Source organism: Mus pahari, chromosome 1 (genome assembly GCF_900095145.1).
Source record: "Mus pahari chromosome 1, PAHARI_EIJ_v1.1, whole genome shotgun sequence".
NCBI classification, from domain to species: domain Eukaryota; kingdom Metazoa; phylum Chordata; class Mammalia; order Rodentia; family Muridae; genus Mus; species Mus pahari.
The window spans coordinates 100,977,097-100,998,598 of NC_034590.1; the positions used below are offsets into that span (position 1 = coordinate 100,977,097).

General features: G+C 50.8%; 2 protein-coding genes across 2 annotated transcripts; both read left to right on the plus strand.

Moving 5' to 3' along the window:
• Nucleotides 1–5,205: 5,205 nt before the first annotated feature.
• On the plus strand, nucleotides 5,206–7,249 carry Hmx3 (H6 family homeobox 3). Its single transcript, XM_021215672.1, has 2 exons — nucleotides 5,206–5,688; nucleotides 6,278–7,249. Exons 1-2 carry the CDS (start codon nucleotides 5,289–5,291, stop codon nucleotides 6,946–6,948), a joined length of 1,071 nt encoding a protein of 356 aa, XP_021071331.1. The 5' UTR covers nucleotides 5,206–5,288; the 3' UTR covers nucleotides 6,949–7,249.
• A 3,737-nt stretch (nucleotides 7,250–10,986) lies between these two features.
• Nucleotides 10,987–18,302, plus strand: Hmx2 (H6 family homeobox 2). The gene is made up of 3 exons (XM_021215389.2): nucleotides 10,987–11,113; nucleotides 16,482–16,750; nucleotides 17,604–18,302. The coding sequence occupies exons 1-3, from the start codon at nucleotides 11,001–11,003 to the stop codon at nucleotides 18,155–18,157; spliced, it is 936 nt and encodes a 311-aa protein (XP_021071048.2). The 5' UTR covers nucleotides 10,987–11,000; the 3' UTR covers nucleotides 18,158–18,302.
• The last annotated feature ends 3,200 nt before the right edge of the window (nucleotides 18,303–21,502 follow it).

Consider the following 21,502-nt stretch of genomic DNA (forward strand, 5'->3'; position numbering starts at 1 on the left):
TAAAAGTTGCCTTGGTATGGTGTCTGCCCACAGCAACAGAACAGTGACTAAGACAATCCGATTCCACAAATGAACTGACACTAGTGACTGTAAAGGTGCCTCCATGACAGCTCACAACTCCAGTTCCTGGGATCTGGCACACTCTTTTGGACTCTACAGGCACAAGCACATATGATATGCAAACACACACATTAAAAGAACAACATAAAAATACAACATAAACAAAGTTATTTATAAACAAAATAGAAACAAAAACCCCAGTCCACTTTGGGCCACAGATTAAGATCCTGCTTCAGACAGACAAGGAGTAAAACATTGGGGTTCCAACTCCACTGCATGAATGGGATACACTACAGATGGTAACTCCACACTATTCCTGAACAACTGTCTCTGGAGAGCTGTTCTCCATGTCATAAGTTTACATTTGAAGACACCAGAAGTAGGAAAAGTGAGAGGATGTAGGCAGCTCTCCCTCCGGGGTTAGCTATCTTAGCTTTGTCAGAAGTCTGTGGGGTCATCTTTAATCTTAGCACGTGGGAGGCAGAGGCAAGTTGGAACTCTGTGAAGTCTCATTTCAGGCCAACTGGAATGACCCAGTAAGCCCCTGTCTCTAAATAAACAACAGACAAATCAATCAATCAGTAAGTCAGTCAGTCAACCAATCAGTCCATATTTTCCAAGAGAAGCATGGGTGAGCATTTACCATAAGCATAGTCAGCACTCACTGCATACCCAAGTGTCTTCATAGCAATGCTATGAGGCTGGGACCTTGGGTAAGATCCACTTCCTTTTGTTGTATAATCTTGTGCCTCAGTTTCTTCACTTTCAAGTACCACCCACCTCTCCCTGGGATAGTGGCCGGTGTGCAGTGAGGATCCAACCTGTGACTGATGTCTAAGATCAGCTCTGCATAGTGAGTTCTCTTATTCTCAGAGAAGGGTTACTGGGTTCCCTTATTCTCAAAGAAGGCTTACTGGGTCCACTCTAAGGAGTTAGTACATATCTCAAGATATTTATATCATCAAGGACTATATATGGTTGCAGTCACTCCCCAAGAACTATACATTCCTCAAGGTCACACTCATTAGCCAAAGCAGGGGTCTTTGGTAGTATTCTAAGTAGCACGGGAAAAGATGAGCAGGAGCTTCCTGGGAGACAGGGTCAGAGTTTTCCTGGAAATCACAGCTCTAGGCTTTTGTCCATTTTACCTACAAATCAAAAACCTGTAACTCAGGAGAGTTGGGTGGTAAATCTAAGCACCAGGAACAGGGCAAACCCTAGCTGTTAGTTGTGAAGGCCTCCAGCATGGATCTTGCAGCTTTGGCTAAACACTTAGCTGGTCCCTAGCCTTTCTGTAAGTCTGTACACTACATCTGGGGAGGACTCAGCCACCCTAGCTGCAGAAGGAAGCCCCCTGCCTTGGGTAAAGTCCTCGAGAACATGTATACACTCCCCTCCCTTGGGAACAATCTGCTTAGCAACTTGAGTGTGTGCAAATGCACATAAGACTTGTGTGTGTGGTAGGTACAGGACGCAATTCTAAGCATGCTTTTGCCAAGGCCCATTCTTTGTGTAAACGTTTGGTGTTAATCATTGGTACTCTCCAGGCCCCTTTTCCCCTCTTAGATACTTGTCCCAAGATACAGCGGTGTGGAGATCTGACTCTGCACAGCCTGCGTGCTGATAAATCTGTGAAGCACTCTTCGGCAGTCGTATTCCTGGGAAAGCCTTTAGGGTTTGTAAAATGTGTAATCAAAAAACCTCAAGTTATCTGCGTGTGGTTGCTCAAACCTGTAGTTCCAGCATTAGGGAGGCTACATACTGACTTCTAGGGAAGCCTGGGATACAGATCAAGATCCTATGCCAAAACCCCAACAACCTAGATTTTCATTAAACACTTCAAAAACTGTGTTAGCTGGAGTGTTTGGGGGAAGTTGCCAGGGTGTCTGAAGTACTCTTGTCAAGCAGACCAGTCCTTTGCAGTGTGAATTGTGACTCCACCCAACCACCCATCCATCCACCCACGCACCTATCTGTTCATCCATGTACTCGCCCACCCATCACCTAAGTCAAGAATTGAGGCATTAACACAAACCTTTACTGAAACACCTACTCACTGGCCAAGTGTGCACTGAGTTCTCAAAATATAAATAAGGCAGCTGCTCGCCTTATACAGCAGCATCCTAAAGCTCCGGCAACTGCGGTTAGGCTCCACAGGAAAAGAAAAGGCTGCAAGGAGAAAACTAAAATCGGCCTTAAAGGGAAACAGAAAGCCAGAAGAGTGAAAAGCAAGAGAGAACTCTTTCACAGGTGGCTAGACCTGCGGGGATCTGCAGGCGACGTCTTACTTGGTTTCTCCCATAACTCAGTTTTTTGTTTTTTTTTTTAAAGTGCTGTTTTCTAAGGGTGGTAGGGAATATTAGGGTCTAGGCTTTTAAATACTAAGCATAGGTTCTGTGTTTTCTTCAGACTCCCCTGTAGGCTCGAGGATGCCCCATAGAGGGCGCTGTTTGCCTGGCTTTTAAGGCATCATGGAGCTGGCAAGTGGAGGGAACAATCCTTTCTGGAGAACAAGTAAATTGCTATCCAGGCACCCGAGCTTTTTCGAACCGGAAAGGAAAGCTCAAGTCTGTGCTTCCTGGTGTTGACGTCCAGCTGGAGATGCTGACACCCAATAAAAAGACCCTTTCCTCTAGTGAACACACACACACAAGCTTGCTTTAGGAAAGGGACACATATGTTGCATCGGCCCAAGTAGCCTCTTAACTCTTCTTGGGTCCACACTTCTGGGTCTAGTCCCAGAACTGAGATCGGCCGGAAGCCGTGGACCGAATGTCTTTCACACCTGTCTTCCTGGGACAGAATGTCTTTCAGGCTTACGGACTTGTAAAGATGGGTTTGTTGCTGTTTTTGGTTTTGGTTTTGGTTTGTTTGTTTGTTTTTGTTTTGTATTGAGACACGGTGATTGAAAACACGCCCTGTCTGGGTAGGCAAAGTAAGGTAGCACTGACTCAACGACCACCTTTCCAAGAAATGAGAAGTGTTTCCTCTTTCCTTAATTTAAAAGAGTTCCTGTACATCATAACTTTAGCAAGCGTGCACACGTCTGCAGCTTCTCCCCACCAGACCCGCACATACCCTTGGGGGCAGAGGGCGCCTCCTCAGCCTAGTGGGTCACCAGGTTTGCTGTGCGCAAGCAGTGCGCTCTGAACCGATGTCGTCTATTCAAGAAGAACGATTTCTGCTTTGGGTGGGTGGGTGGGGATGGCCGCTGCTTGTCCCACACTGTTTGGGTGCCTTAGGTACAGCCTCCTCTCTGGACGCCTTTTCTCTATGAAATCTGAGCGTATTACCAACCCTGCTTGAGCCTCGGAGCTGTGATTGGCTCGAACTCAGATTTTAGATGATGCGCCCTTGTGCATTCCAGGAAAGGCTTATACGAAATCAAAGGAATAATAGTAACCATTTATGGAAGTGCTACTTACAAGGCAAAAGTAGGGTTCGTTACCGAGGGTGGATGTCAAAACTTTAAACACGACCTTCAAGACTTGGTAGAAGCGGTTCTGGTGCCCTAGGACTGAAAAATGAAATAAACCTATTTCTCATTTGGGGACCCAAAACTGTCCAGTCTGCGCTAGGTAGGCAAGAGGAGCTTGAATTAGGCAAGGCTCAACCGAAAGATAAAGAACGGGCTGAGGCGGAGGAAGCTCAGGTGTGAAGGGAGTTTCATCCGGGCTGAGAACAAATTGTCAACTTTCTCGGGCCAAGGAACTATTCCCGGGGGGAAAGGACCCCACGGAAATCTAGAATTGAACTGCTTGTCTCTCGGGCTTCCTGCTAGACCCAGGGAGCTGTTAAGGTCGAATGAGGCCAGATATTCCTCAGAGGCCCGCCGAAATTCTCCAGGGATTTGGAGGCCCTTGGGACATGCTGCAGGTGTCGTTGCCAGGGTCACAACCGAGAAAGGTACTCTTCGGCGCCTTCGGTTCTTGGCGCCTATATTAAAGCGTTAGGCAGTTCCAAATGCCACCCTTTGGGGTGTTCAGATCGCAGACTTAAAGTTGATCTTTGAGCCGTGGACACAGTCACCCAGAAAAGAACGGTGTCCTTCAGAGTACAATTGTCAGTGCGGAAACACCGCTACCCCGACAGCTGCACAGGGAAAGCGCGTGCACAGAGTCGCATACCCAACTCCTACTCCCGAAAGATTCAGAATCACTCTTCCGTTTTCAGTACCAAAGGCCAAGGCTACGCGAATTCCTAAGCCGGCAGACTCTCGACTAGACGAAGAGCAGGGAAGCTCTTCTTGGCCGCACCCTAATTAGCAGGTTTGGGGAAAGAAAGTACTGAGTTCTTTCGGGGGCCCGGGAGGCGCCCTACTTCCTGGACCCGCACGGCCAAGGCTTTCCAGCCGCGTGGGGGCAGCTGGCCTCTGCCAGGCTGGGAGGGGTGGAGGAGAAGCGGCTGCAAGCGTGGGTAACCCCGAGGTGACCCAGGCCAGTCTGCTCTGCCCCTCCCCCTCGGGCAGACCGGACAGCAGCCAGCCCGCGGCTGAGCTGCAGGGGGTAGAGGGAGGTGCTTGCTCCAGACTCGAGCAGGTCCTTGCGCTCCAGCCCGCCGGGGGCGTCTCCTTCTTGAGGTCCCTCGCGCGCCTCCCGCTTGGTGGGAGCTCTCAGAGTGCCTCTTTAGCGAGAGCCAATATCCTTTTGTGCTAATAGGTTTGTCCTCATTTGCTGCCTAATTGGACTATATAAAGCCAATAACAGGCGGGCTCTCATAGCCCGAAGCCAAAGCGCCAAAATCCGAGGGAAGGCGAGGAGGGGGCGGTGGAGGAGGCGGCTGCGGGGCCTGGGCTCGGCTGCGCCTTGGCCGGCCTAATCCCATTTGCCATTGTACGCGCCCAATCGCCGTATACTCCCCGCATTTAACTTGGATGACATTTTGATTTCATCATTAGCATCCGGCGCCGGATTGACGCATCCCCAAGCCGGGGACCGCTCTCGCAGCCTCCTCCCAGGGAGCCGCAGCTCCTACCCGGCCCCCTCTTGCTCCCTCGGCGCAGAGGCAGGTCCGCTCCCCGCCCCTCTGGACCCCACCCCCATGCGAGCCCGCCCCGGCCCGGTCCCTACCCCGCCCTCCCGCGGCTGGATTCGCGCCCGGGGCGGCCCCCGACTTTGAGCCCCATAGTTGAGTTCCGTTTATGGTCTGATTTCCGGCCCCTAGCCTCCTCTCCCCGCCGCCCGCCTGTCCCGCTCCCGCCCTCCGTGGGACCCGGAGGACTGGGGACCATGCCGGAGCCCGGGCCGGACGCCTCGGGCACTGCCAGCGCGCCGCCCCCGCAGCCGCCGCCCCAGCCTTCCGCGCCCAAGGAATCCCCGTTCTCCATCAGGAACCTGCTCAACGGAGACCATCACCGGCCGCCCCCGAAGCCTCAGCCGCCCCCACGAACGCTCTTTGCGCCGGCCTCGGCCGCCGCTGCCGCCGCCGCTGCTGCCGCCGCCGCAGCCAAAGGTGCCCTGGAGGGCGCCGCGGGCTTCGCGCTCTCGCAGGTGGGCGACCTGGCTTTCCCCCGCTTTGAGATCCCAGCGCAGAGGTTTGCCCTGCCCGCGCACTACCTGGAGCGCTCCCCGGCCTGGTGGTACCCCTACACCCTGACCCCCGCCGGCGGCCACCTCCCGAGACCAGAAGGTACTGACCTCTCTTTGAACTTTCGTTCTCCCCTCTTTCCCTGTGGGCTGTCCCATCCCCTCTCAGAGCTGGTGTCACTGCAGTTAGGGATTTCCCGACACCTGTCAACCCGAGTTTTGGTTAACTTCCTTCGGCCTCTAGCCCGCATCTTTCCTGCGCCGCTTGACTATGAGGCCCCGGAATCCAATCCCACTTGCTGAGAAAAGAGGTGGTGTTGGAGGCCCGGGCTCTGCGATTCCCGGGAAAATTGGCCTCCAGCAGGAATGGGTGGCTTGGGATGGCCTGGGTTGGGGACTAGGCCTGGAAGATGGGGTTGAACCTTAACCGTGGAGAATTTTCCCGCTGGCCCCTGGTATAGGAGATAAAAGGAGCGGCCCTGATGCCATCATTGCCTGGCCAGTCCTAGGGAGGCGAAGAGATCTTAGGTCTTGCTGCCCCACTGCAGCCCAGCGGGGACACGGGAGAACTAAGGCCCAGGGCCAGGAGCCCGAAGCCAACGTGCGGGTTGCGCCTGCTGCTCCCAGATCCCCGCCTCGCTCAAGGCTGTGTCGTTGTGCTTGTGTGTGCGTCCGTTTGTCTGTCTCCCCAGCCTCGGAGAAGGCCCTCCTGCGAGACTCCTCCCCTGCGTCCGGCACCGATCGCGACTCCCCGGAGCCTCTGCTCAAGGCTGACCCCGACCACAAGGAGCTGGACTCCAAGAGCCCGGACGAGATCATTCTGGAAGAGAGCGACTCGGAGGAAGGCAAAAAAGAAGGAGAGACGGTGCCTGGAGCGGCCGGGACGACCGTAGGGGCGACTGCGGCGACACCGGGCTCAGAGGACTGGAAGGCGGGCGCCGAGAGTCCGGAGAAGAAGCCAGCCTGCCGCAAAAAGAAGACGCGTACGGTCTTCTCGCGCAGCCAGGTCTTCCAGCTCGAGTCCACCTTCGACATGAAACGCTACCTGAGCAGCTCTGAGCGCGCCGGCCTGGCCGCGTCGCTTCACCTCACCGAGACACAGGTCAAGATCTGGTTCCAGAATCGCCGCAACAAGTGGAAGCGACAGCTGGCGGCCGAGCTGGAGGCGGCCAACCTGAGCCACGCCGCTGCGCAGCGCATCGTGCGCGTGCCCATCCTCTACCACGAGAACTCTGCGGCCGAGGGGGCGGCAGCGGCTGCGGGGGCGCCGGTGCCGGTCAGCCAGCCGCTGCTCACCTTCCCGCACCCAGTCTACTACTCGCACCCGGTGGTCTCGTCCGTGCCCCTGCTACGGCCGGTGTGAGATGGGACAGGGGACAGGGAGTGAGCACCCGGCCACCTTTCGGGGACCCCGGAGGAGACTGGGCCGGGCCGAGGGTGCCGGGCTGTGGCCAGCGACCTTGGGCTCACTGCCTTGCCTCCCACCCCCCAATAGCATTTTGTAAGTATTTGCAATGCATTTTCGTGCAATTCATTCCTATGAATTTGAGGCGCTTCTCCTCTTATTTTTGGTTTTGCTTACCATTGAGAAAAAACGGGGTGGGGCAGGGCGGAACGACAAAATTACCAGGTCAAAACTTCCAATTGAAAGTTCTTTAAAAAAAAAAAAAGTTCAGATCTCCCCTTAAATTACCATTGCGCTGGGGGGGGAGGGAGTGTACTTTTACTGAAGGAAAATAAGCGAAAAACTCAACTTTTTTTTTTTTAGTTTATTCATTTTTCTGAGGAACTATTTTCAAAATCCCGAGAGAGAGAATTCATATCGAATTCATATTTATTTCTGGAATTCTGGGTGTGGTTCTTTCCCCACACCCAATCAGTTATCCTCCACCACCCCTTCCAAAATCTGAGCGGCCTCTGGTAAGACCCTCACTTGGCCTGTCTGTAGCAGTCAACTCCATTTGTCTCCGTTTGTGACTGAAGAATTCACTAACCAAAATGTTTAAAGGGAAAACAAAAAAGCCTCAAATCCAGACCTGTAAAAGCTTCATATCTGGTTGAGTGGCAGTGGTCTTACTTATTCCTAGCATTTATTTAGTGGTAATATTACTATTACCACGTTACCTGCTTGAGAAATTGGTTTCCTCTCTCCCTCAGTCTCTCCCTCACTCTCTCACACACTTTCTTTTTTTGTAGAAAAAAATTACATTTTATCCTCTTCCATTTTTTTTTTTTACTTTGCAGCAACCGTTGTGCTTTGGCCTGTGCAATATTGTACAAAATTTCCCTCGAGCCCCGCCCCTTCCTCTGCGGGGATAAAGACCACCACACTGCAGCATAATCATTAATGTAGAGGGAAGATTAAGCAGGAGAGGGGGATGGAAGAAAGCAAGGTAGGTAGCGAGGAGTGAGCTAGGCAGAGTGGAGCGCTTTAAGTGAAGGACAATCAACGTAGGAGAATCTTAACTTATTTGATAACTGTACAGTTTTCTTGTAAAATCCCCCAACTCCACAGGACACCTTGCTCTGGTTCCCTGATGGCTACACCTGTTGTTCTGTTGTTTCCATTCCTCTGTTTCCCCCCTTCCTCCCTATCCAAAGCCGGAGTTCAGTCCCTTTTTAAGAAAACAAAACAAAACTCCACAAAATATTGTTACACTTAATGTTGTTGTGGAATCGAATTAATTAAAAAGAAAAAAATAAGCCTTTCATGTTGCCAGAGTGTGTAACTTTGGGTGCTTTCCACCCTCCTGGGAGCAGGTGTCCAGGGAAACTCTCCTCGCCTCACTCTCGGACCGCCTCTTGTGCTCTCTAAGTCTGACCTGCACTCACGCCCCTATAATCCAGCCGGCAGAGGAGACAGGGGCGGCTTTGTTCAGGACCAAGGGCGTTCTTTCCTCTGTATCTTCTGCTGCTTGAAAGGCCCTGATCAGAGCAAGGAAGAATGGGACATGGGAAGGGTTTAAAGACCCGGGTTTATGTACAGCTTGCAAATTTGAGCAAAAAAACGACCCTGAGCTTAAAGGCGGGTGGTATTTCCCAAGAAAAAGCTAAAGCTTTCATTCTTTCTTCAAGCCAGGGTTCCTTCAGAGCTTCGGGACAGGACATCCCTAAGATGTCTGTCTAAGATTGCGGTGGCGCCTGTGACTGTCCCCAGGGGTGTTGGGGAAAAATAGGGAGCACAAAACTTGGAGTTCCACTGAATCTTGAGGCAGGTCATTCAACCTAGCAGTCCTTGAGATAGATGGACAAGGAGTTACCACTTCTAGGACAGGGAGGTTTCAAACACCCAGTGTAGACCTTGTAGAGGATGTGCCACTGGTTGAGAAAGGACTGGAGTTGACTGGTCCCCCAACCAGGCTTTCTATGCCCATCAATTCTCAAAGCTGCCCCAGCGATAGCTAGCCTGTCTCCACCCACCTGTTTTAGCCGGTGCCTAGAAGCCTTTCTTCCTTAGGCTACTTCACCCTTGGTCCTCAGCACCAGAGGCAAGGCATTCCAAGACTGCTTAGGAGAACTGGTCTTTGAGGGAAAGAGGAAAGTAGGCATTCAGATGCCCCTTGCCAATTCAGTATGCCTGCCTGCCTTCAAGCTCTGTGGTGTGTGTGTGTGTGTGTGTGTGTGTGTGTGTGTGTGTGTGTGTGTGTGTCTGTCCTGATCACACTCCAGGCACTGTTCTTTTGGAGCTGGAGAGCTAAGGAAGCAAAGGCAGAGATTTCAGAGAGCACTGCCACACGCAGGACACAACCACTGGGGAGCGCCTGTCCGCGCTCTTTCCTCCTACTGTGCTGCCAGGCTCCTCCAACTCAATCGCCACAATTGATTCTACTGTGGCTGAAATGCAACTATCGTTTTCTGTTGATGGAAAACTGGCCCCAAATAAACCAGTGTGGGTATTTGTGGCAAAATTTTAGCCTGGACCTCAGTGAAGATAGATCTGACTTTATTTTCCTCTGGTTTGGAATAAAAACGAGGGCATGTGTCGTAAATGAAAAATAAACAGAATATCGGGGTCAAAATATGTTGTTCCCCGTGTTGCCTGAAAACAGAGTGATGCCTTTTACTGTTGGCAATACTAACTGCGGGACAGGCCAGTAACAGTTCATTAAAAATAATGTTGCAATAGCAAACATGTCCTCAGATTTTACAGCCAGAGCATGATGTTATCAAATGCCAAGAAAATACTTCTTTATTTGTTTGGATTCCAGAAAACGGTTCTTGACTGACCCAGTCTTTTGAAAGTCAAGATGTAACTGGTTCTCCACAAGCATAGTTTATCCTTTGTGGGAGGCCCCTTAACTTCACTTTTCTTCCTGCATGGGAGCTTTGCTGCTCTGGGCTGGTTCCTCTCACCCCAGGCCACAGTGCATCTCTGGAGGAGGATGGCGGTGCTCATACCAGCCCACTGGGGTCCTGATGGTTTTCTCCCATGTTCAGTGTTTGAGGAGGAAGTCTGTGACATTATGGAATACTGGTGCTGCTCTGAGTGGGGCACAGTGGACCTTGCTGTCGGAAGAAACCCAGCACAGGACCGGAGAGCTGGTTGCCTTCTCATTTTTAGTCTTTGAAAAGATTCCCAGGAGCTTTAAAAGCCAATTACCAAGAAGACTTGTAGGGGGAGTGACAAGTCCTCCAGAAATCCCTGTGGACATTCCTGAGGGGAATTCAGGGCTCTCTTGTTTCAGGATGCTGAGTGGGCACCTCCTATTTTATCCTTGTACCACCTTCAGGTTGTGGAACCTAGAAGCTTTCTCTCTGCCCTACCTACAGATCTCAACACCAGTCAATGCTCTAGTCAATGAAACCTTCTACAGTGGCCACCAAAGAGATGGATGTTCGCAAACAACACAGAATACACTCACTTGACACAGCACACAAGGCGATCCAAAGTAGCCCAAGGTTTCCAACACACCCCCTCACAGCTTGTGGTTTTTAGCATCATTCTGATTGCTTAGAGCATACACACAGTCATGCACTTTGCTCAAAGTGACCCCAGGTGGCTGGTTTTCTCCAATGGTCCCTGGCTAAGCTGAATTGAGACTGGATAGCACAGATGGGCAGGAACAGGCCATCTACCCACCCATCTCAGTTGCATAACCTGAAAATTCCCCAGGTGGCAGGTTGTTCCTGGAGTTTCATCACAAGCCACTTGGTCAAACTAGCCCTTACCACCCCTCTACCAGGGACCCTCACAGGCCTGTGTGCCAAGACTATAAGGAGTCCCCACAGAGTTCCAAGCACCTCTGAGTGCCTTCAGGCCCTGGGAGAGCTCAGAGCCAGCCTGTGAACTGTTTCTGTTGGCAACACAGATGTATTTCTTTTATTTGGTAGTAAATAGAGTAGATGTGTGTACATCAAACAGCAGCAAGATATATAAAGGGCAACTTGGCCACTGGTGCTCATTCCTAAGGGGGTATGTCCCTTCCGTGGGTCAAAGTCAGAGACTACAAGGAGGGAGCCCCAGAGCACCCACCTCTCCTTGCCTGGGAAACTAGAAGTGGAGCTGGGGAAAAGGAGGAGGTGAAAAGGTGGGTGAGATTTATGTCTTTTCTGAAGCCATCCTGTACTGGGCAACTGGGGAGAAGGAGAGAAGGGAGGTTCCATGAGTCTCTAGGTCTGCTCAATCTGGAAGCTTCTGGGGATGTAACACTAGAAATGTAACATCCTTTTGACTATGGTGTCAGTATCCCCGCTTCCATCTCTCTCAGCCCATGGAATAGCTGAACTGCCTTCCAGAGTCCTTGGGTGGGGTGGGGGTGGGGGTGGGGTTGGGTTCTAGCCTTTACTAGATGGGCCCTTGACCACTCAAAGACCTCATTTTATTTCACTTTAGCTTGCACTGTGACCATCCCCTTTCAGTGGCCCAAACTCTAACTCTGCAAAGTGCCTAGGAAACTGAGCCAAGGCATCAAGGGTGGTCAGATCCACAAAAATCCTGGAGTCAGCTCGGAAATCGGAAAACCCAGGGGACTATGCTCACACAGGCATTTGTTTGACCTTAAAGGAGCCATCTGCCTAGCACTTCCTCTTTTTCTCCTGCTCACTCTCTACTAGCTATCGGGCAATGTTTACAGGCCCTCCCTGACTTTAAGGCGTTAGCCACCCACTCCACCAGTGTGCACACATCTGAAAAGTGTTCCCGGTTGAGTACACACTTGGCCTTTCCCTGCTAGAGCAGATGATGTTGATCTTTTAACATACAGACAGGGAGGGTGAAAGAGGCACCCCTCGACATAACTATGCCACACATATTATTAGGGAGCACTGCCTAGTGCTTCCCGCTGGGATCTAGGATTAAGATTTGAACTTCACTGGATTTCTCTTCTTTTGTGAAAACTGTGAGAACCAACAGTGAGATGGGAGGGGAAGGGGGTGCCAAGGAGGTAGGGTTCTAGACTACAACCACAGTCCAAACCCAATCTATTGATTTGCATGAGACTCCTTCTAACCCACCCATGACAGGGCATGACTAGGGAGAATATCAATGCTTGATGCTTCTTGCCTCCAGGAAGGCAGTGCTCCCCGGCTATGCTAGCTATGGAGATGAGTCTCGGGGTGAAACCTTGCAAAGTCTGGGCACTGAGGTGGCAAAAGTGTTCTTTCTGGTTCTGGTGCCTGGAGAAGTGAGCCAAGGAAAAGGTGTAGGAGAAGAGTGACTCCCATAACTGAGTCAGGAGCAGTGAGGTGGAGTCACCTGGTGTCCCTCACCCCTGCACTAAAAGTCTTAAAGATATAGAAAGAATCCTCTCTCAAGAGAGTTCCTTCACCCCCCTTACCCCCCTCGGTGATGGAGTACAAGCATCAGATTTTCATCCAAGTTCCATTAAGTGAAACATAGGTTGCAGGGCACCCTTTGATTGAAACAGTTTAAATTTTAATTGTGTTTTTAATTTGACATATAGTTGCAGAAAGGAATGACACTCCGTCGCCAAGGGGCGCTCGATTTTCTTAATTTCTCCCAGAGGAATTGATGAGTCTATCAGGCTACTAGATTGGAAACCCATTAAAGCTCTCTGGTTAGGCTTCTAATTGGAACTTGATGGATGTGGGGGGGGGGGTGTCGTCGGGACTAGGCTATGCTGATCCAATCTTCATGACTTTCTGTTTTCCAATAAATTACACAATTCATTTTCCAACCACAGATTACATAAATTGTACACCTCTGGGGTTCTCTTTTTCAAGTAGGGAGCCCTTTTCCCCAAAAGCCTATTGTGAGATGTCATTTGCACCAAAGAACGAACAGCAGAGGCCCTTGAATGAAAATCGAAACATAATCAACGTTTATACTTAGAAAATTTATTGAGATCATTTTCTCTGGTATTTCCTTATTTTAAAGTTTGGACGCGCCATATATCATAATCCACTCGTGGAAAGGGGCGGGGGCTAGACTGTGTTTAATATTTATCGAAGCTTGATTCCAAGATCAAACTTGTTTATGACTTCATCTGTCATTTTGGAGGGAGCCTTCTTCCACTATTACCAGGCTCGGCCAGCCTATTTCCCAACTGCCGCAGAGCAGAGAGGATCAATTTTTATTAGGCTCCTCCGCAAGTTTGCTCTGGGCCGCTTTAATATTGAGCAGCCACATAATCTCGGGACCTAAACTTTAAGTGTTCTTTCAGTCTGGAAAGGTTTATCATTCCTTGGAATCGGGTTTGTGTCTAACCCTTATGGAGAGGAGACTCAAGCCCCCCCACCCTGAAAATTCTGAAAAGCAACTTCCTAGGGTGTCCATGAAACAGAGAGACATAGCGAAGGGAAGAGCTATCTGGAGACTCAGTGGGTGGGGCCAGGTGGGGGCATACTAAGCTGAAGGATTGCTGTGGCTGAAGGTTTCCTGGAATGGGTACCAGAGCCCTGTGGGACTCAAAAGGTTCTGGCCTGTATCTAAGCACTTGGTGACGTCTGAGTCCCCAGGAGTCTGAAAGAGGAGGTGGGGGGTCGCTATTTCCAGTTCCTCCCTGTGACTGAGTAGAACTTGAGGGTGAGAGGTGACCAGAAGAAGGTCTTTAAGCCTCTTGTACCCACCACCCCCCTCTTACTTAACTAGCTTAGTGTGTTCTCTGTGCTGTGTGTGAGTGTGTGTCCCTTTGTTTCTGTTGTGTGTGATTTGCCAGTTCAATGTGTGTGGGTGAACAAGTGTTTAGATGAGAACGTATGTGTCCTTTAATAGCTAACTGGTTGGGGGCTTGAAGCAAGCATCCCTCTGTGGGCAACACCCTCTGAGTAGAAGAACAGAACAGGCAAAAGGTTGCCTTCAAAGTCCCAAATTAGCCCGGGAGAGAAGTTTGGTCACCTAGGTTTCTGGTCTTGGACTTACATCTTCAGTAATGTGCCCTGTTGGTCTTTGCTCTGAGACCCACCTCAGAAGTCACCTCCAATAGTCCCCGCCTTAAACCCTTTTAAGTGCTTGACCCCATTTTGAGCCCTGGGATCTCTGGAGGTTGTTTAACTCTTAATGCTGTTCTCCAAGTTTGTCGATTTTACCGGCTTCTCTTCCTAGTCTCTCTCAAGAGCACATTAACGACAGGGAAACAACCCTGACCACAAGCTTGTTTCCACTACTTGGCTAAATTCTTATTTTTCAGCACCTCAGTTTCCACGTCTGTACAATGGCGGTAAATATCTGAGTTATGTTTGCTGTGGTTAAAATGAGCTGTCCCCAACACGTTCACAGCACCAGGTCCTGTCTAGCTCAGAACGACTTAACTCTTTCTCCTCCACTATGATTTTCCTACAATCCCTGTAGCTGGCTCTGACCCTCAAATTGGCCAGACAGTCCTCTTGTGGTATTGATTTGGCTCTAGTTTCGACGACACGGCCCAGATAAGTGTGCTTTTGAAAAGCCAAGGGTTGAGTTTGAACATTTCTTTCTGGAATCTCCTCCTCTACCTCCGCGGGAGCGCGCTGGACCTGCGGTGATGAGGCTTCGGAGCTTGTGCCATGGCCGCGCAGAGCAGGACGCACAAATTGTATTTCAGCGCCAGGTCCTTCCGGGTTAATGAGCTGACACCATGATTAAAGCTGACCATTTGTAATGTGTCTCGACCCCGCCGCAGAGCCCTGAAGAGGTTAATGCGGTGACGGAGGCCGGCACCTGCCCCTCGCCAGCCTCCCGGGCCTGGGCGCACAGCCTCCTGGCCCTCCGCTCCCTCCCCTGCCCCCGTCCCGGCTGCGCCACCGACCCCTAATCAATTAGCCCATTAACGAGCCCTTTGAGGAGTTAAGTAGGGAGAGTTCTGCCACGGGCAGGGCCGCAGTCGGTAACTCACTGAGGCTAATGATATTATAAGCGCTTTACTCAATAACCCGGGAGCGGTGCAGGCGAGGAACTGCACCGTCACAGTGCAGTCTGGACATTTGTGGGGACCGACTCTACAGTCTCTCTTCACTCTTGGATCTTCTGGCATGTGTCTAAGGAACAGGGTTTCCGGGACCTTAAGGGACCTTAAGCCAGGTTTGGCTGGACGCTTTGGGTCTCTTTCCTTTCCATAAAGCTTGTGTAGGTAACTGTCGCCTCAAATCCTTTTGCTTGCTTTGTTGAGATGACTCTAGATCAGGTAACAGGTGCTCTAGGGATTAAACAAGCAAGAGTCGGGGCTCAGGGAGAGGCCACAAGAAGGAAGGAGAGAGTCGGGTTTTAGAGAGCTGCACCTTGACCTCTGAAAAGAAAGCAACACTTCAAACAATTTTAGGATGGGGAAAACGAGGCGTGGAAAGTGTACATATCTTGCTCAAAGACACCCTACCTATGTTTGACAGGATCCTGTCCAATTCTAAAATGCCCCCATACCTACCTACTTTTCCTTCCAGAAGCAACGTAGCCATTTTGAGACCGCCAGTATTTACCAGGAAAATAAAGTAAATGAGTTTAGTTGCAGTGTGGGGAGGCGAGCTGTGTGGTATTCGGTCAAGGATAAGGAAATAACTATTGTGCACTCTGAGAGTTTATAGGTTTCTAGCTGACACATCATCACCACCAGAGAATGGTGGCGGGCGACACTAAGAAGTTTGTCAGAGGGCAGGGATGCTTCTACTGGGACCAGACTTGTCCAAGTTATCACACTGCAAATGGCGTTTGCTGGAATGTGAACCGGAACCTCGGGACATCTGGGGGTTACTCTGTTTCCAAAATCCTATGGCCCCTTTAGCCAGTGGGGTCTGCAGGTCCAGAGCTGTAGAAGTTCTTTGCTCTTGTGTCTCCCAGCCGAGAAGGGGTCTCTCTGAGCCACATACTGTCAATCCCCAACGCAGCGGGAGAAGACTCATAGAGCGCTGATAGTTCCCAAGAGGCTGGAAGGGGTTGAGGTCTGGGGAGGGTGGCAGCAGTCTATAGGGTGCATCTTAGATGTGAGAGAGCCCCACCAGCTGGACGCCAGGCGCTGTTCTCGTTTCTGGAGAGAAAGGATAGAGACCAAGAACACAGGCTGTAATCTAAGCTGCTTTCAGCTCCAGATGTTACAGGCTGGACAGAGCTGATGCGGGTGCGCTTCTAGGCTTGCTCCCGGAGCTTCCCGGTGCTGCGTGCTCGGCCCCAGCTTTTTAAAAAATTCCGGGGCCGCTCCGCGGCGCTGCGATTGGCCGCGGCCGGGTAACCTCTATGCAAATGAGGCCGCGCAGCCTCCGCGTCGCTGGAGACCGGTGGAGTTGGCAAACGAGGAAGGGACATTGGCACCGGGGCTGGGCGGGCTCACCCAGAGCCGGGCCGGCAGGGACCCGCGCACAGCGGTCCGGTGCCTGCGCGTCCTGGAGCAGAAGGGACGCCTCGCCAGCCTCGTAGCCCCCTCCCCTTGCTTTCCCTCCCGCCCCTCCCCCCGCTCGCCTGCCCGCACCACCTTCCACCCAGCCCCGCTCTAAAGGGAGTTCTTGGTTTCCTCCGATTTCTTATGAACCCAGGATGGGCAGCAAGGAAGATGTGGGGAAGGGATGTCCGGCGGCCGGTGGCGTCTCCAGCTTCACCATCCAGTCCATCCTGGGCGGGGGCCCCTCCGAGGCACCGCGGGAGCCCGCCGGGTGGCCAGCCAGGAAACGCAGCCTGTCTGTGTCCTCGGAGGAGGAGGAGCCGGAGGAAGGTTGGAAGGCTCCGGCTTGCTTCTGCCCAGATCCGCACGGCCCCAAGGAGCCAAGCCCTAAACACCATCCCCCCATCCCTTTCCCTTGTCTGGGTAAGGATCGCAGGTCGGGAGTCTGGCCCCCAGTGAGCGTGAGCCGATGCGGTGTGTGATTGTTGGAGACTCGGAGCAGGGCATCCCCCGGTCACAGCCGGGCCGCTAGGGGTCCAGGCCAAGGGGAGGGGACTACGCACCCTTGGTGCCTTTTCGAAAGGGCCGGAAGGGCCGGCGCTGGGGGAGAAGTAGAGAAATATTGGTGCGGTATGGGGAAGACTGGGTTGGAAGGAAGGTGAACCGGAGTGGGCCAGGAACTCTGCGGGCGGTACACAATGCTGACCAAAATGGTTTCGCACGCCGGGTACTTTCTGTCCTGACTCAGTTCTGCAGGTCTGGTTTGGGTGTTCTGTCAGTCCTCCAGGCTCTACGTCTTTTCCCTCCTCTCGATCTCTTCTCGAAGTGATCAGTACTCTAAAATGATTGACAGTGCTGAGTTTCAGAGAGGTAAAAGCTAACGGAGGACAGCCAAGGAGTTATGTATAAAATTAGCCCGACTCTCAAAGAAAACGGCCTGTAAAATGATGCTACCTTGTAAAGCTCAGTTCTCAAAGGCAAAAATCACCTTTTAAAAATGGTGTTAATGTCCCCATTCCAGACCCGTTATCACCTTTACTTTTATAAGAGTGGGAACGGAGACCCTCAAGCTCGGATTATATGGAACCCTCTTCTGTTACTTTGAAAGGCCGAGGCTCTGGACTTTGGGCGCAAGCAGGACGCAGTAGAAAAGGAAAGGGTTAGCAATAGGGGAATCAAGGATGCAGGCGTCAGTCAACCTCCTTGTCCTGGGCAGAGCTGAGAGTCTTCAAGGCTCATCAACTCCATGGTCATTCTGTTTGTGCTCACTCTTCAGGTACCCCCAAGGGCAGCGGAGGCGCAGGGCCTGTGGCCTCGGAGCGCACGCCTTTCCTTTCTCCTTCTCACCCGGACTTTAAGGAAGAGAAAGAGAGGCTTTTGCCGGCGGGCTCGCCTTCTCCGGGCCCGGAGCGGCCACGGGACGGCGGTGCGGAGCGCCAAGCCGGAGCGGCCAAGAAGAAGACGCGCACCGTCTTCTCCCGTAGCCAAGTGTACCAGCTCGAGTCCACCTTCGACATGAAACGCTACCTGAGCAGCTCCGAGCGCGCTTGCCTCGCCTCCAGCCTGCAGCTCACCGAGACCCAGGTTAAGACTTGGTTCCAGAACCGCCGCAACAAGTGGAAGCGGCAGCTCTCGGCCGAGCTGGAGGCAGCCAACATGGCACACGCGTCGGCGCAGACTCTCGTGGGCATGCCGCTCGTGTTTCGGGACAGTTCGCTGCTGCGAGTGCCGGTGCCGCGCTCTCTGGCCTTCCCGGCTCCGCTTTATTACCCGAGCAGCAATCTCTCGGCCTTACCGCTCTACAACCTGTACAACAAGCTTGACTACTGACATGCTCGCCCGCTGGCTCCCGGGACTGCCCCTGGTCGCCTGCAGCTGCCTGCATAACCCGGCGCGGTCGGGATCCTTCGCAGAGCTCCTTCGCAGAGCGGCGCGTGTCCAGAAATATTAAGAAATACACCATGTGTATTCGTTATGTCTTATTTATGACCTCTTTCCTACTTTTTGTTTTGTTTTGAGTATTTATCTGCATTCTTCACACCAGAGCGCCTGCTATCTACACAAAACCAAACCAACACTCGTTTGAAAACTATTTTGGAAGGGGAGGTTCTCGGGTGGTGGGGGAAGGGGGTTTTGATTAGGTCGGTTTTGACCAGTAGCAAGAAAAAAACATCAGAAAAACCACCAACAGAACCAGGTAGTCTTTCTCCCATATGTACACCTGTATATAGAAAATGTGCAAGGACACAAGCTCATCCGAGCCAAGCCAACTAGGGCTTTGGTCATTGAACTAATCACTTCTCTTTATTCCCTTCATCTTGAGGATGGGTAAGGGCGAAACGAGGAGAGTACAGATCTGTAAATATTTTTAAAGAGAAAAAAAAATAAAACGTTTTAAACATGGTTGCTAACTTTGGAGGAATTGTCCCACGAGACAGCGCGCAGAGGAGTTTCTAGATTTTTTTTTTTTTTTTTTTTTTTTTTTTTTGTGCTAGAGCATGCAGGATTCTGTCTCCTCCCTCAGCCCCCAAGATCCCGCTCTCACCACCTGTGGGTGGGGTTGGGCTCAGAGGTTAAAGGTCGGGATATTGGGGCTTCCCAGGCAGCACGTGACTGGGGCTGCTTACAGGAACAGCACGGTTCCCACGATCCAGGCGTACGGGTTGGGGTGCACTCGAGATGGAATCCAGATCCAGAGCCCCGCGCAGCGAAAGACAAAGCCAGGAGCCTGGCTGCTGACCGGGTCGCCTCTGGGAATGAGCCGAGCAAGGAAGTGAACATCTCCTGATACTGGGCTGTTTTGGGCTAGACGAAAAGTGGGCACACCACCAAAGGTCGGAGCTCTTGGCGTTCTTGGCGTCCTCCTGCGTGGAGTAAAACGTGGGGTGTGAGAAAGCGTCTGCTTGGGTTCCAGAGCCACGCGCGACCCGCTTGCTGCCCTCGCAGGGGTCTCCGGCTGGTGACACAGTTGCGAGTTCTGAGCAGAGCGGGGAAGTGATGCCTAAGGGTCAGATTTCGTTGGAGGGATTCGTGGAGCAGATGACACGGGCGCTTCCCTAGTTTCTTTTTGTAGTTGTTAAATTTGCACTGGGAGTGACCAAAAGGTTGGATCACTGGCTAACGCGCAGCAGCTGTTTCTGAATTGAGCCCTGAGAAGTGCAGTGCCTGGCCATCTGCCTCCATGCAGGGCTAGGGAGGCGCTGCACCCGGAGAACTGCTGCGTCAGGATCATGCAAATCACAGCACTGTACTTTCTCTACGGTTTCATAGCATCCACCTGTTCCTTGTTAAACGTCAGAAATGGGTCTGGATCTTGGAGGAGGCCTCAGGTAGAGTTATTAGGTCCTGCCCGCTTCCCCTCAGTGGTTGACCGGGGTTCAAGGAGCCCTGCAGCGCCAAGGCCCTATTTCTTTCTTCAGAAGAAAACCCGGTGCCTGAGGGACCGGTCTTTTTGAGCCAAGGGGCATCGAAATGACTTGCATTTTGTAGAAATTCACAGAATGTAAACGTTTACATGGCCCATATTCCGTGAAAGATGCCTGGCCGAAGAGATTTGCTCTGATATTGCCTATTTTCTTCTTATCATATTATATTTTATAAAACCTGCAACTCCTCCAAGGTGACGTCAGATGGATGCTACTCAAGAATGCACCCGACAATACTAGGTTGGTTCGCTTGCATTTATTTTATTTTAGTTGTGCTCACCTTAATAAGTATTTGTTGAGGTCTCAACATGTGCTAAGAACCCACACTAAATTTGGGGTAGTCCAAAGGAGAACACAAAGAGGCCTATCCGTTCTCTTCTTACTTATTAAATATGTGTTTCTAATTGCTTATTGAATATGTGTATTTTCTGTCACCGTAGTTGTCACTCTAGATAACCTCTTTGCATTCTTTCCCTGGCAGCATCCTCTGAGTATTCCACCCAGAAACAACCACAACCATGTTACTTCGGAGGAATGTCTTGTAAAAAAACGGATTCTCTTCAGATGCTTTTGATCTGCCTTACAGTAGATTACAATTCCATGATGGACTTAACAGTATTGGGTCACCATATTTGCTCCAGGATGGCTTTCTCTATAGAGAGTGACCTCCTTCTCCTATCACTGTGGGCACTAGCTGCGGCACTAACCACTTGAGTTTGCCCATAATATTTTAGGGAATGATCACTTCCCCAGTTGTCATGTGGTATATGTTTGACTCTCTTTACTCACCCAGACATTAGCTGTGGCAGGTGACTCACCACTGCAACAGGTAACTGAATATCACACACACACACACACACACACACACACACACACTTTACATTTGTGTTGTAAAATGGGCAAGACTCTACTGTGGTCAGATTTCCTATCTCAAGTCTAGCAATTCATTTGAATAATCAGCAAAATAGTCCATCTCTTTTCAGGCTCTAAACTTGATTTAAAAGATTGACGTTTCTTAAAACTCAAATAGAATTGGGCTGCAAGTGCACGGCCAGAGAGGCCTGAATCATACACACATGGGATAATGAAATATGCTTAGATTTTATTAGCAGGTAATTTATGCTCAGAATCTGGAAACACTAATAGAATTAAATAAACAACTGGGAAAGAGAACCAAATAAGTCAAGAGGTAAAATTATTTGGCTAAACTTAGAATGCAAAACAACTCAATGCATTAAAAAAATTGAACTTGGCCATTGGTTTGTTGAAAGAGAAGAGAGAGAAAGAACCACATACTAGAACTATTTGGAGAGGGAAGACAACCAGAATATTATAGCCATAATAACCATCATCAGGACAAAAGACTGGTGTGTGTGTGTGTGTGTGTATCATCAGGAATCTTAAGTGCATTTAGTTCAGGGTCTGTGCACACATAAGATTTTTTTTTTTTTTGAGACAGGGTTTCTCTGTATAGCCCTGGCTGTCCTGGAACTCACTCTGTAGACCAGGCTGGCCTCGAACTCAGAAATCCACCTGCCTCTGCCTCCCAAGTGCTGGTATTAAAGGTGTGTGCCACCACTGCCCGGCAAGATTTTTTTTTTAAATGTACTTTGAAAGTTAAGTAGTTTAAAACTAGAGACAACTTCCTACTTCATGCAACAATTTCAAAATAAAAGGGATTGTCTCAAAAAGATGAGGCAGAGAAAAAGAAGTTGTACTGAGGATTAATTAGAAACTTTCAGTAACATTT

Coding starts and splice junctions, on each gene's coding strand:
- Hmx2 (XM_021215389.2), top strand. CDS start 11,001: ATGTCCCTTCCGTGGGTCAAAGTCAGAGACTACAAGGAGGGAGCCCCA. Junction 11,114..16,481: donor GAAAAGGAGGAGGTGAAAAG/GTGGGTGAGATT, acceptor TTATGAACCCAG/GATGGGCAGCAAGGAAGATG. Junction 16,751..17,603: donor CATCCCTTTCCCTTGTCTGG/GTAAGGATCGCA, acceptor CTCACTCTTCAG/GTACCCCCAAGGGCAGCGGA.
- Hmx3 (XM_021215672.1), top strand. CDS start 5,289: ATGCCGGAGCCCGGGCCGGACGCCTCGGGCACTGCCAGCGCGCCGCCC. Junction 5,689..6,277: donor CCACCTCCCGAGACCAGAAG/GTACTGACCTCT, acceptor CTGTCTCCCCAG/CCTCGGAGAAGGCCCTCCTG.